This window comes from Carcharhinus amblyrhynchos, chromosome 10 (genome assembly GCF_965287045.1).
Source record: "Carcharhinus amblyrhynchos chromosome 10, sCarAmb.v2.hapA, whole genome shotgun sequence".
NCBI classification, from domain to species: Eukaryota; Metazoa; Chordata; class Chondrichthyes; order Carcharhiniformes; family Carcharhinidae; genus Carcharhinus; species Carcharhinus amblyrhynchos.
The window spans coordinates 72,791,068-72,803,896 of NC_137333.1; the positions used below are offsets into that span (position 1 = coordinate 72,791,068).

The window sequence follows — 12,829 nt, forward strand, 5'->3', positions numbered from 1 at the left end:
GTTTGGAATAACAGCAAAATGGACTATTATTTAAATGGTAAAAAATTGCAGCATGCTGCTGTGTAGAGGGACCTGTGTGTCCTTGTGCAAGAATTACAAGGAGTTACTTTTCAGGTGCAGCAGGTAATTAAGAAGGCAAATGGAATTTTGTCCTTTGTTGCTAGAGGGATGGAGTTTAAAAACAGCGAGGTAATGTTGCAGCTGTATAAGGTGCTGGTGAGACCACACCTAGAGTGTACATTTTTGGTCTCCTTACTTGAGAAAGGATATATTGTCATTGGAGGGGGTGCAGAGGAGATTCACTAGATTGATTCCGGAGTTGAGAGGATTGGCTTATGAGGAGACACTGAGTAGACTGGGGCTATACTTGTTGGAATTCAGAGAATGAGGGGACATCTTATAGAAACATATAAGGTTATGAAGGGAATAGATAAGATAGAAGCAGGGAAGTTGTTTCCATTGGCAGGTGAAACTAGAACTAGGGGGCATAGCCTCAAAATAAGGAGGAGCAGATTTAGGAGTGAGTTGAGGAGGAACTTCTTCACACAAAGGGTTGAAAATCTGTAGAATTCCCTGCCCAGTGAAGCAGTTCAGGCTACCTCATTAAATGTTTATAAAGCATGGATCGATATATTTTTGAACAGTAAAGGAATTAAGTGTTATGATGAGCGGGCAGATATGTGGAGCTGAGTCCACGAAAAGATCGGCCATGATCTTATTGAATGGCAGAGCAGGCTCGAGGGGCCAGATAGCCTACTTCTGCTCCTAGTTCTTATGTTCTAAACCATTCATAAAACATCCAGACATAACCTATGTATTTAGCTGCATGTGGACCAAACCATTAGATTTAATCACTTTGGACAATCAACTTCAGCTGAGAGAGGAACCCTACTGGCCACTTAATGAAGTCATTTTTAAACAGTGGACTTGGAGCCAGTTTACCGTGACCATGATTGAGTAACTGGTCTGTCGTAGTGAGACCAGGAAAACCCTGAGATGGCACTCCCTCTCACCATCCATCCTGCATGCTTATGCCCTGCCTGTTTCTTGACTAGCCACAAATGGCAGACAACATCCTCCAGAAGATAAGACAGAAAATGTTTATCAATATTTCTAAATTGTTTTGAAGCTAAATGAAGAAAGATCATTGAACCCAGCATGAAACCACTCGGTTTCAATTGGGTCATGGGAGAGTTTCCTTTCCAAGGATGGTCCGCCCCACCATAAAATTGCACCTGGGTTGTGCTGGGTGGGATCAATGCTTATGTCAAATGATCACTTTTCAGACAACTTTCCTCTTGTCCTTTGAGAAAAGGTATCTTTTCCCATTTCTTACTCTTCAAACTTGTTGGCAAATCTCATTAAAAATATTTCAAATTGATTTTAAAAATCCAGTGCACAACTGCAACCACAATGTTAAAAATTAATTTTGCATTGTATGAATTGAATTTTATTTGATCCATACACATGTTGTAAGTATTCTTGATATGTAAAGTGAGATATCCAGTAAGAACAAATATGCCTTGCCTTTTAATTCAGCAACAAACAATATCAATGGAGGTCAATCTGACTTTGAACCAGAACCAAATGCGTAATAATGAAAATTTAAATGTTTCAGGATTACTGTACAAGGATTAATTACTGGAATGTTATGTTATCACGGTTCATCCTTGATCATGCACAAGCAAAAATACTATTCAGGGAACCTATCACTACATGCCTACTCTGCAATTAACCTTTAGCTTTCGAGGAGCTACTGACTGGATATCTGCCTCAGCAGAGGTTACTTTGACTTAAAATAAGTTACAAGACAACTTCTGCATTTTGAAAGTACATTATTGATACTGAATGTGTCCAGAGAGGGAGAGAAGCCTTCGATTCTTCATTCCAAATAAGCCAGGTTCTTGCGGTTTTAAACAGTGAGCAGAAAACATTGTGTGAGCACAATCTATTATCAGCTGTGATAAATAACCAGCCAGTACAGTATCAAAGACTTGAAAGTCAACATAAGATACTTAAAAACTCCTCACTCTGTGAAACAAGAAGGTTGTGTTGCTTTTCGAATGGGACAAAGTTGGTCAGTAGTGATCATTGACTCTTCACATTTGTGGCCAAATGGACACTCTTTTAGCCACATGCACTAATTTGAATTGCAATCTTGCATATACTCACCCAACACAGATAAATTTATGTCATGTTTGTACTGAATCAACAAATATCTCCTAATATTCTGTGATGAAAGAGGTAAAGTACTCACTGCAATCAAAAAGACCCTTGCAACTCTCTTTCTCATCTTACCTATTTACCAACAAACAAACAAACAAAAGTACAGTATCATCCTATTAACTTTTTTTAGCCTTCTTTAAAAAAAACTTTCATCCACCCAGCAACCTCAGCCGGAGTTTAACTTCTCAGATGAGGTCAGATAACCTAATAGTCAGGAATTCCAATTACATCTAGTTCCAGATCTTTCTAGTTTCACTTTAAATTGAAAGGGATAACTCACAAGCACAAGCTTTTGCAATGTACAGAGTTTGTCACAGCTCTGAGAATTTTGGTAGTATACAGCTGAATATGGGGGGTGTATAGGGAGTTGTTGGGGGAAGATGAGGAATATAAATGTGAGGAATTGGAGAATGGACAGCCAATGCAACATGGTGAAGACCAAGCTGATTTAGATGCAGGTCAGAATACGTGCAATAGATGTTTGAGCAAGATAAAGCCCACTTTTAAAAATTCATTTACAGGGTGTAGGCACTGCTGGCGAGGCCAGCCTTTTTTGCTTATCCCTGGTTACCCTCTAGAAAGTAGCGGTGAGCTGCCTTCTTGAACAGCTGCTGTCCCTGAAGTGTAGGTACACCCACAGTGCTGTTAGAGTGGGAGTTCCACGATGTTGACCCAGCGACCATGAAAGGACAGCGACATATTTCTAAGTCAGGATGCTGAGTGACTTGGACGGGAATCTCGAGGTGGTGGTCTTCCCAAGTATCTCCTACTCTTGTCCTTCTAGTTGGTTGTGGTCATAGGTTTGGAAGATGCTGCCTAAGGACCTTTGGAGAGTTGCTACAGTGCATCTTATATGCACAGAGTATACACTTCTGCTGCTGTTTGTTGGTGGTAGCGGGAGTGAACTTTTGTGGAACAGGTACCGATCAAGTAGGCTACTCCTGGATAGTGTTGAGCTTCTTGAGTGTCATTTCAGCTGCAGTCATCCAGGCAAAGGCAGACTATTCCATCATGGCCCTGCCTTCTGCCATGTTGACAGTGGAGAGGCTTTGGAAAATTAGTTGGTGAGTTACTTGTGCAGGATTCCCAGCCTCTGACCAATTCTTGTAGCTACAGTATTTATATGACAGTCCAGTTCAGCTTCTGGTCAATGGTAACCTCGAGGATGTTGATAGTGGGGGATTCGGTAAAGGTAAGGCCATTGAATGTCAAGGGGCAATGATTAGATTCTCTCTTATTGGAGATCATCATTGCCTCGCACTTGTTCATAACAAAAGTTATTTGCTACTTGTCAGCCCAAGGCTTGAGATTATCCAGATCCTTCTGCATTTGGGCATGAACTGCTTCAATATCTGCAGAGTCGTAGATGGTGTTGAACCTTGTGCAGTCATTGGGGGAACATCCCCACTTCTGACCTTACGGTGGAAGGAAGGTCATTGATGAAGCAGCTGAAGAAGGCTGAGCTTGAGGAACTCCAGAAATGATGTCTTGGAACTGAGATGATTGACCTTCAACTAGCAGAGGGTTTTCCCCGATTCCCAATGAGTCTAGTTTTGCTAGGGCTCATTGCTGCCATACTCAGTCAAATCCTGTCTTGATGTCAGGGACAATCACCTTCAGCTCTCTGATGGAGAATGGCAGACGCCATAGAGAGCATTGGAATTGTTAAATCTCGGGGTAATAAACATAAAGCCTGCAGTAGTACAAGCGATGCTTTTATATTCTATGTTTTTTATCCTTCGGAACAATTGCCTGGAGCAATGATACGTGCTATGATGTTTAAATTGCCTGAACCTCATGCTCTACTGTTGTCATACCTAAATCATATTTCAATTGTCTTACTCTCTTCCTGATACAATTGAAAGTACTTGTAACATATGAAGCCTTAAAGAGGCTTTAAATAGCCTGTTTCGCTATTGCCCATTTTAGGAGAGAAAAGGTTGCGGAAAGCAAGAAATAGCCAGAGACTAAATCGAGAGGATCCCTGTGGAGATTCCAGGTAAGAAGTCTCACAACACCAGGTTAAAGTCCAACCAGTTTATTTGATAGTAAACCCACAAACTTTCGGGGTTTGCCCCTTCGTCAGGTGAGTGAAGAGTTCTGGTCTCAGACAGAGCATGTAACAGCACACACAGTTTACAGAGTACTGATTAGAATGCGAATCTTTACAGCTAACCTGCTATTCAAGTCTTAAAGATGCAGACAATGTGAGTGGAGAGAGCATTAGGCATAGCTTAAAGAGATGTGTATTGTCTCCAGACAGCACAGTAAGTGAGGTTTTGCAAACCCAGGCAAGTCATGGGAGTTACAGATAGTGCGACATGAACCCAAGATCCCAGTTGAGGCTGTCCACACGTGTGCGGAATTTGGCTATCAGTCTCTGCTCAGCGATTCTGCGCTGTCAATAATCTTTGAACAACAGGAAGGGAACAGTTTTGCCCAATTTCTCCAGGTTGATGAACACTTCAGCGGTCACGGGCATTCAGCCTCTGACCTTCGGGTAAGCATTCTCCAAGGTGGCCTTCACGACACATGACAGCGCGGAGTCACTGAGCAGAGACTGATAGCCAAGTTCCGCAAACATGAGGATGGCCTCAACTGGGATCTTGAGTTCATGTCGCACCATCTGTAACCCCCGTGACTTGCCTGGGTTCGCAAAACCTCACTTACTGTACTGTCTGGAGACAATACACATCTCTTTAAGCTATGCCTAATGCTCTCTCCACTCACATTGTCTGCATCTTTAAGACTTGAATAGCAGGTTAGCTGTGAAGATTCGCATTCTAATCAGTATTCTGTAAACTGTGTGTGCTGTTACATGCTCTGTCTGAGACCAGAACTCTTCACTCACCTGACGAAGGGGCAAACTCCGAAAGCTTGTGGGTTTACTATCAAATAAACTGGTTGGCCTTTAACCTGGTGTTGTGAGACTTCTTCCTGTGTTTACCCCAGTCCAACACCGGCATCTCCACATCGAGATTCCAGGTGACAGCAGGGGACTAGTAATCCCCGACACAGTGGCACAGTGGTTAGCACTGCTGCCTCACAGTACCAGGGACTCAGGTTCGATTCTGGCATCAAGTGACCGTGTGGAGTTTGTCCTCCCTGTGCCTGCATGGGATTCTTCTGGATGCTCTGGTTTCCTCCCACACTCCAAAGATGTGCAGGTTAAGTGGATTGGCCACAATAAATTGCCCTTAGTGTTAGGGGACAGGGTAAATATGTGGGGTTACTGGATAGGGTCTGGGTGGGATTATTGTCAGCACAGACTCAATGGGCTGGATGGCCTCTTTCTGCACTGCAGGGATTCTGTGATTCTATATAGGTTAAGCTCCAAAGATAATTGAATGCTTAACCATGAAAATATTGAAGTATTTCAAACGGAATTCTCCACAACAATGTTGATGAATGTAAAGAAATTTAATTCTCAGCTCATCTATACTGTCTTTGACCTGGGATTGCTTGTTTCAATCACTGGGTACAAATAATGGACGCATGTTCCACTTACCAGTCTTAGCAAGACCTACCCTGATCACAGATTGTTCAGTATATCTGGTGAGAAAATAACAGAATTCAGAAATAGCCATTCAGTGACATCATGGCTGATCTAAATCTATACTAACTATCTGCTTTTGCTTCATACCTTTTAATATTTCTGCTTCACAATAATCTACCGATATCTGTGTTAATATTAACACCTGAAAAATAGCAAGTGCTGTTTGCAGAAGAGTGTCAAAATTAAACTATCCTGGTGCATAGAATTGTTTCTTAATTTCACTCCTGGTAGGTCTGGGCCTAATAAGCTCCTCAGCCAATGGAAATAATTTCTCTCTCTCTCTCTACCGGATTTGTTTCTCTTAATATCTTCCAATCAAATAATCAGATAATTCTGATCAAAGCACACCTTAACCTTCTAAATTCCTGGGAATACACCATTACTTTTTATAATCTGTCCTTATAATTTAACTCTTGGCTCCAGTTGTCCTTCTGGTAATACTACACTGCATTTGCTCCAAGGCCAATGCATTATCTTAAAGTGTAGTGTCCAGAGCTGTTCACAATCATCAAGGTGTGATCTGACCAGGGCTTTAATAGCTGAAACATGACCTCCACTTCATTGTATTCTAGTCTTCTCGATCTAATAGTTATCATTCCATTAGCCTTTTGATTCTTTTCTGTACCTGTTCATGTCATGTTATTGACCTTCACATAGAGACCCTTGTTTCTTTGGACCACCACTATTTTTATTAAACTTCTCACTGTTTCAAATGTACTCGCTTCTATTCTTATGAAGTTCAAAATGGATTACCTCATATTTGCCTCCATATAATCCATTTGCTCATTCATTTAATCCATTAATATGACTTTGTAATGTTATGCTTAGTTTACACTATTTACAATGCCATTGATTTTTGTATCATCGACAATCTTGGGTATGTGGCTTTCTATCCCATCACCTAAGTCATTAATAAATATGGTGAGTAGTTAAGATCATGACATAGATCCTTTCGGGACACCAGTTGTCACATACTGCTCATTATCCCTAAACTCTGTCTCCGGCCACTTAGCCAATTTCTTAACCAGGCTAATATATAACTAAAGTTGAGACTCTTGAAATTGAAAGCAAACAGTCCCTTATGAGGAGCTTTCTGAAAGGCCTTCTCCAAGCTCATACAAATAACATCCATAGACATTTTTTGAAGAGCGACTACTTTAGTTAGTTCTTCAAAAAAAGTTTGATCAAGTTCATTAGGCAAGAGCCACTCCTTGCAAATTTATACTGGCTCTCTCTGCTCAGCTGAAACATTTCAAGGTGTTTGGTCAGTATCATTAATTATAGACTGTAGTCATTTTCCAACAACAGATGTTAGGCTAACTTGTCTGGAATACTCCCTGGTTTTCTTCTGTCAACTTTCTTAAATAGCAAAGTGAAATGCACTATTTTTCAATTTAAAGGAATGGTTCCCAAATTGAGAAATTAAGTCAAATTGATTCATGACGGAGGAAAATTTGATTTGATTATTATTGTCACATGTATTGAAATACAGTAAAAAATATTGCTTTTGCGTGCTATACAACCAAAGCATGCCATACGTAGAGAAGGAAACAAAAGAGTGCAGAATGCCGTGTTACAGTTATAGCTAGGGTATTGAGAAGGATCAACTTAATGCAAGGTAGGTTCATTTAAAAGTCTGATGGCAGCAAGAAAGAAGCTGTTCTTGAGTCAGTTGGTATGTGATCTCAGACTTTTGTATCTTTTTCCTGGCGGAAGAAAGTGGAAGAGACAATGTCCGGGGTTCATGGGATCCTTGATTATGCTGGCTGCTTTCCCAAGGCAGCCAGAAGTGTAGACACAGTCAATGGATGGGAAATTGGTTTGAATGATGGAATGGGCTACTTTCACAACCCTTTGTAGTTTCTTGTGGTCCTGGTCAGAACTGGAGCCATATCAAGCTGCAATGCATTCAGAAAGAATGCTTTCTGCGATGCATTGGTTAAAATTTGGTGAAAGTCATAGTGGGCATGTTGAATTTCCTTAGTCTCCTGAGAAAGTCGAGGTATTGGTGGGTTTTCTTAAGAGGTAGCCCTGGTATTATTTGTTAGGTAATGAGCTGCAGGAGGGAAAAAAATCAGTCCAGGTACTTTTGTAGGAGAGTGGGCACTGAGTACAAACAGTATCAGGGTGCAGGTTGCACAATCAGAGTGTCTGCACTCACACACAGAAATAATCTCAGTGACATTAGAGGAAAGAGCCTGTGGAACTCTACTCTTGAGTGCATGAGTACCCACATGAAAGGAGGGGAGAAAATTAGAAGAAGAAAAATAAATTTAACTTTGCAATTTCTTCTCTGAGATGATTGTCAGATGTAAAGAACTGAAAGGAAACGTGCTGGGAGCTATTGAATGATTGACATAGAACAAAGGCCTTGATTTTACTAACACACGATGGATTGACCATAATTTATTAATGTATTTCCAATGTGGGCCATAGCTTTAAACACAGATGGCACATTGACAACTTCATTTGCATACTTATTAATCTTATGAGATTGCTGTAACAATGTTCAACCGTTTGAGTGGACTTGAAATATTTTTTATAAATGTCAAATTAGTCAGTGTTTAAATGTTGATATGTGGTGTAATTGGGATACGGAAAGGGAAGCACTGGGATACTGATTTTATCCCATTCAAGAGATAGCTCTCCATAATTCACGTGTGGCTTTGTAGGTGTTGAGTTCTAAAGTCTTCCTGATCTGAGAAAAGTTCAATTTATGTAATATCTATTTCTATAAGAGTGTCATGTGATTTGGAGTAGAAGTCTCCAAGAATTTTAATATAACAGAAGTGACTCAACTGAAGTGTGCGATGACTGCTAAAAATCTGCCAGATAAAATAAAATCATTTTCATGCAAACAAATTTTTGGTAACCTCATTGTGTAGATAGAGTTTGCTATGTAAAAATATTATTAAAAGAGTGTAATGACATATATTTGCCCATTCTCCTCAAGGTGAAAGAAGCCCTACAATAAACCTTCCAGGGAAATGTTTCAAAGTAGGTCACTTACATTTGCTAGAATGTAGGTGATATGCTTGGACCTGTCCTCTGCAGGCAAAAGGAACACGTCCAGGCATTGTGTCTTTTTAAAATTAAACCTAACTATGGGAACAGTAGTTTCCTGGTGTATTCTCCATGCCAGAGCTGACTTGGCAACCAATCAGCATCATTTTCTCCTGAGTATAAAATATTGCCCCATTGAAATTTAGAATTCCTGCAGTTTTTCTGATGAGTGCAAGATGAAAATCTTTGACAGCATGTCTCAAGTTCTGTACTATCAAATGGCATGGTGGCACAGTGGTTAGCACTGCTATTTCACAGTGCCAGGGACTCGAGTTCAATTCCAGCCTTGGCTATCTATCTGTGTGGAGCTGGCACATTCTCCCTGTGTCTGCATGGGTTTCCTCTCACAGTCCAAAGATGTGCGGGTTAGGCAGATTGGCTGCGGTAAATTGTCCTGTAGTGTTGAAAGATGTATAGGTTAGGTGGATTAGTCACAGTAAATGCACGGGGTTGCAAGAATATGCGGGCGGTGGGGGCACGGGGTGACCCTGAGCAATATGTTCTTTCAGAGAGTTGGTGCAGACTCAATGGGCTCAATGGCCTCCTTCTGCACTATAAGGATTTTACAGTTCTATGAACAGTTTTACAAACAGTCACTCACTGGGTGAGGAATCCACAGGATCAAGTGGAATGCCGGTTTTTAACATCGCCCTAATATTATTTCTTTGGACTAGGTGGGGTATGCAAATGTGGTCCTATGTCTAAATCACCCAGGCCTCACAGTCCAGGATCTGGAGACTTTGCCACTTTCTTTAGCCATCACATCTCCGAGTTAAAATGAGCTCTACTGTTTCAGAAATTATTAAGTGCTGGAGTAAAGAACTATTGAAACGTGAGACTGAAGTGTTTGGTAAATCTTTTCTTGTGGGTTGCTTCTTAGTGTTGTGGTTCCACACAGGATTTTCATTATTCTGGTGTGTAATGGTACAGAAAGGTGACTGCAGAGTTCAGTAATTTAAATAACCATGGCACCATCAAGACACTTAACTACATTCAGAATATATAATGACGAGCTTCTGCCAGCTCTCCTCTCGGATGTAATTCTGAAATTGCTATCAGTTTCTGGAACATGGTCCAGATATTTGATTTGTGTTTCATTTTATCTGCCTGCAGGATGGAATGGGGTACCTAAGAGTGACAGAAAATGGGATTCGGCTGGAAGGAGAGTCTGAGTTTCTTTTCCCACTGTATGCCAAAGAAATTTGCTCCAGAACGGTATGTAGTGAATACAAAGAAACCTGTTTAGAATTCCAGTGAAACAAGGATTTCATATTTGACGTTATTAAGGGATGTGTATTTGTGAAATATTCGAAGGGCTAGATGGCCTACTCCTGCTCCTATTTCTTATGTTCTTATGAAATATTAAACATTTCAACAGTGTGCCAACAATTATTGCCCCCTTTCTGCCGGAGCTCAGCGACAAATTGTCTTTGTACGAGAGTAAATTTGATGATGTAATTCTTCCTTTGCAGAGGTTCCGAAGCTGGGAATACTGACACACGCAACAGTAAACCTGATTAAATGTGAATTAACGGAATGATAATTGGAGAGAATGGAGAGGTTGAAGGTGACCCTTCTAATCCTCCATGGTTTAAAAGACTAGAAATTACAGTCGATGATCTCATCCGACAAAAGTTGACCAGGTTCATATCAAATTCCTCTCTCTGTTTTTTCACAAAAAACATTTGATGAAATCTCCCTCCCATTCATGTTGGCGGGATCTTACAATCCCATTGATGGCACATCCCCAAAGACAAACAAAACAACAAAGAACAGTACAGCACAGGAACAGGTCCTTCGGCCCTCCAAGCCTGCTCCAATCAAATTGTCTTAACTGCCTGTATCCCTCTATTCCCCTCTGTTCATGTGTCTATCCAGATAAGTTTTAAATATCATGAACGTGTCTGCCTCAATCACCTCATTTGAGCATAAACATAAGAACATAAGAAATAGGAGCAAGAGTAGGCCATCTGGCCCTTCGAGCCTGCCCCACCATTCAATAAGATCATGGCTGATCTGAAGTGGATCAGTTCCACTTTCCTGCTTTCTCCCCATAACCCTTAATTCCCTTGTCTATCAGAAACCTATCTACCCGTGACTTAAATATATTCAGCGAGGTAGCCTCCACCACTTCAACGGGCAGAGAATTCCAGAGATTCACCACCCTTTGAGTGAAGAAGTTCCTCCTCAACTCTGATCTAAACTGCCACCCCCCTTATCTTGAGGCTGTGCCCTCTAGTCCTGCTATCCTTTCTAAGCAGGAAGAATCTCTCTACCTCTATGTATCCCCTTCATTATCTTATACGTCTCTATAAGATCCCCCCTCATCCTTCTAAACTCCAACGAGTACAGACCCAGTTTGGCAGTGCATTCTGGGCCCCTGCCACCCTCTGTGTAAAAAAAAAACCTCCCCTCGCACATCTCCACAGGTTTCCCGGTGGTGAGGGGTACATTCAATGGGAAACTCCCTTGTCACCAGTGAGCAGTGTGTCGTCTCCCACTGCCAAGAAGCACAGGACGGAGAGGGAGAAAAATCCAGTCATTAGGTGAGTTAGCACTGACATTAAAAGAGTAGAGGGACAAATTAACATAACATAGTCTATTCAGACCCTTGAGCCTGTTCTGTCATTCAGTTAGATCACGTCCAATCTGTGTTGTAACTCCCATCTATCTGCTTTAGTTCAGTCACTCTTAATTCTTAATACACTTGCCCAACAGAAGCCTATAAATATCAGACTTGTAGTTTGTAAGTGACCGTAACCTGTTCTGCCACCGCAGCCCCAGAGAAAGAGACAGTAACACTACTAATGAACAGACTCCAACATAAGCGTAGAATTGAGAACAGCCTGCAGGAAGTCACTCCTCCAAGAGAAAATGATCACTTGTTTTCCCACTCACCAAAGGTGGCGTGGCAGAAGTGTATTGTTGCAAAAGATCCAAGTGAGAATATTAACGGGGCAGTGTACAGAATGAGCCAGCACAGCAGTGTACTGGGTGCATTGGCAGGTGTGCCAAACTGTCTTCTGTTGCTGACAAGGGACTTGAAGAAGTCCAGAACCAGTGCAAAATGTACTCTCTCTGTGGTTTCTGCTCCATATTCCAGTTGTCCGGTTAACCAGAAGAGGTTACAATTGCTGTGCCCATATCTGTTGCAGCCTTTGTATGAACAGGTTGCCAAGTCCCTTGACCACCCCCAGTCCTCCTGGAACTCTCAAACCCTCCAAAAACACCCTGGAGTACTTCCAGACACTCTGCAAGAGAAAAAGTTCCAGAAATTTAAATTATCCGTAATCAGGGTTCATGCCCCGACTGGTAACATTATGCTTGTTTTTTCTTGACCGAGGAAATGCAGACACTAGACATTTATTGTTCAAATTTGGGATCCTGAAATTATATTGGCTAGTTGGGCTGTGGGAGCTCAGGGTAGCCATCCGGTGCACATGGGGGATGTGCCCATGTGTGTCCATGTCATGCAGGAACCAGTCAGTGGGGTGTTGGGGAGTGCAGGAGAAACACCAGTGGACCAGAGCAAGGCCTCCCAAATGCCACTATAAGCAGTGCCACAGAAGGCAATTCATCATCCTCAGCTTTAACAAAGGGTCATCTGGACTCAGCTCTTTTCTCTCCTTACAGATGCTGCCAGACCTGCTGAGGTTTACCAGCATTTACGGTTTTGGTTTCAGATTCCAGCATCTGCAGTAATTTTCTTTTATCATCCTCGGTGTTCATTTGTGTACAAAACATTCACCATCATGGCCAAAGTCACAAGCAGCCAAATTATTAAATTATTTAAATATTGCAGCAGATTTATATCCAGAACAGTCGCTGGTGGAATGCACACTTCATCATAAATCACAGCCGGCGATGGAAGAGGTAGATAGGCCATTTCAGTGGATAGCTAAATCATGAGTTGAACTTTTACAAGCCATCATATTCATGGATGTTTATATTTTTGATTCCAATCTGTAAATTATCAGATTTATT

The 12,829-nt window shown here is 41.4% G+C and overlaps 1 protein-coding gene across 5 annotated transcripts in view; it reads left to right on the forward strand.

Moving 5' to 3' along the window:
* The window catches only part of sgcg (sarcoglycan, gamma), a 599,427-nt gene that overhangs the window by 381,019 nt on the left and 205,579 nt on the right, over window positions 1-12,829 (forward strand). For all 5 annotated transcript variants that reach the window (XM_080197919.1, XM_080197918.1, XM_080197920.1 and 2 more), the window contains one exon: window positions 9,959-10,060. In XM_080197919.1, the coding sequence (XP_080054045.1) occupies window positions 9,959-10,060 (102 nt within the window). The remainder of the gene's footprint in view (window positions 1-9,958; window positions 10,061-12,829) is intronic.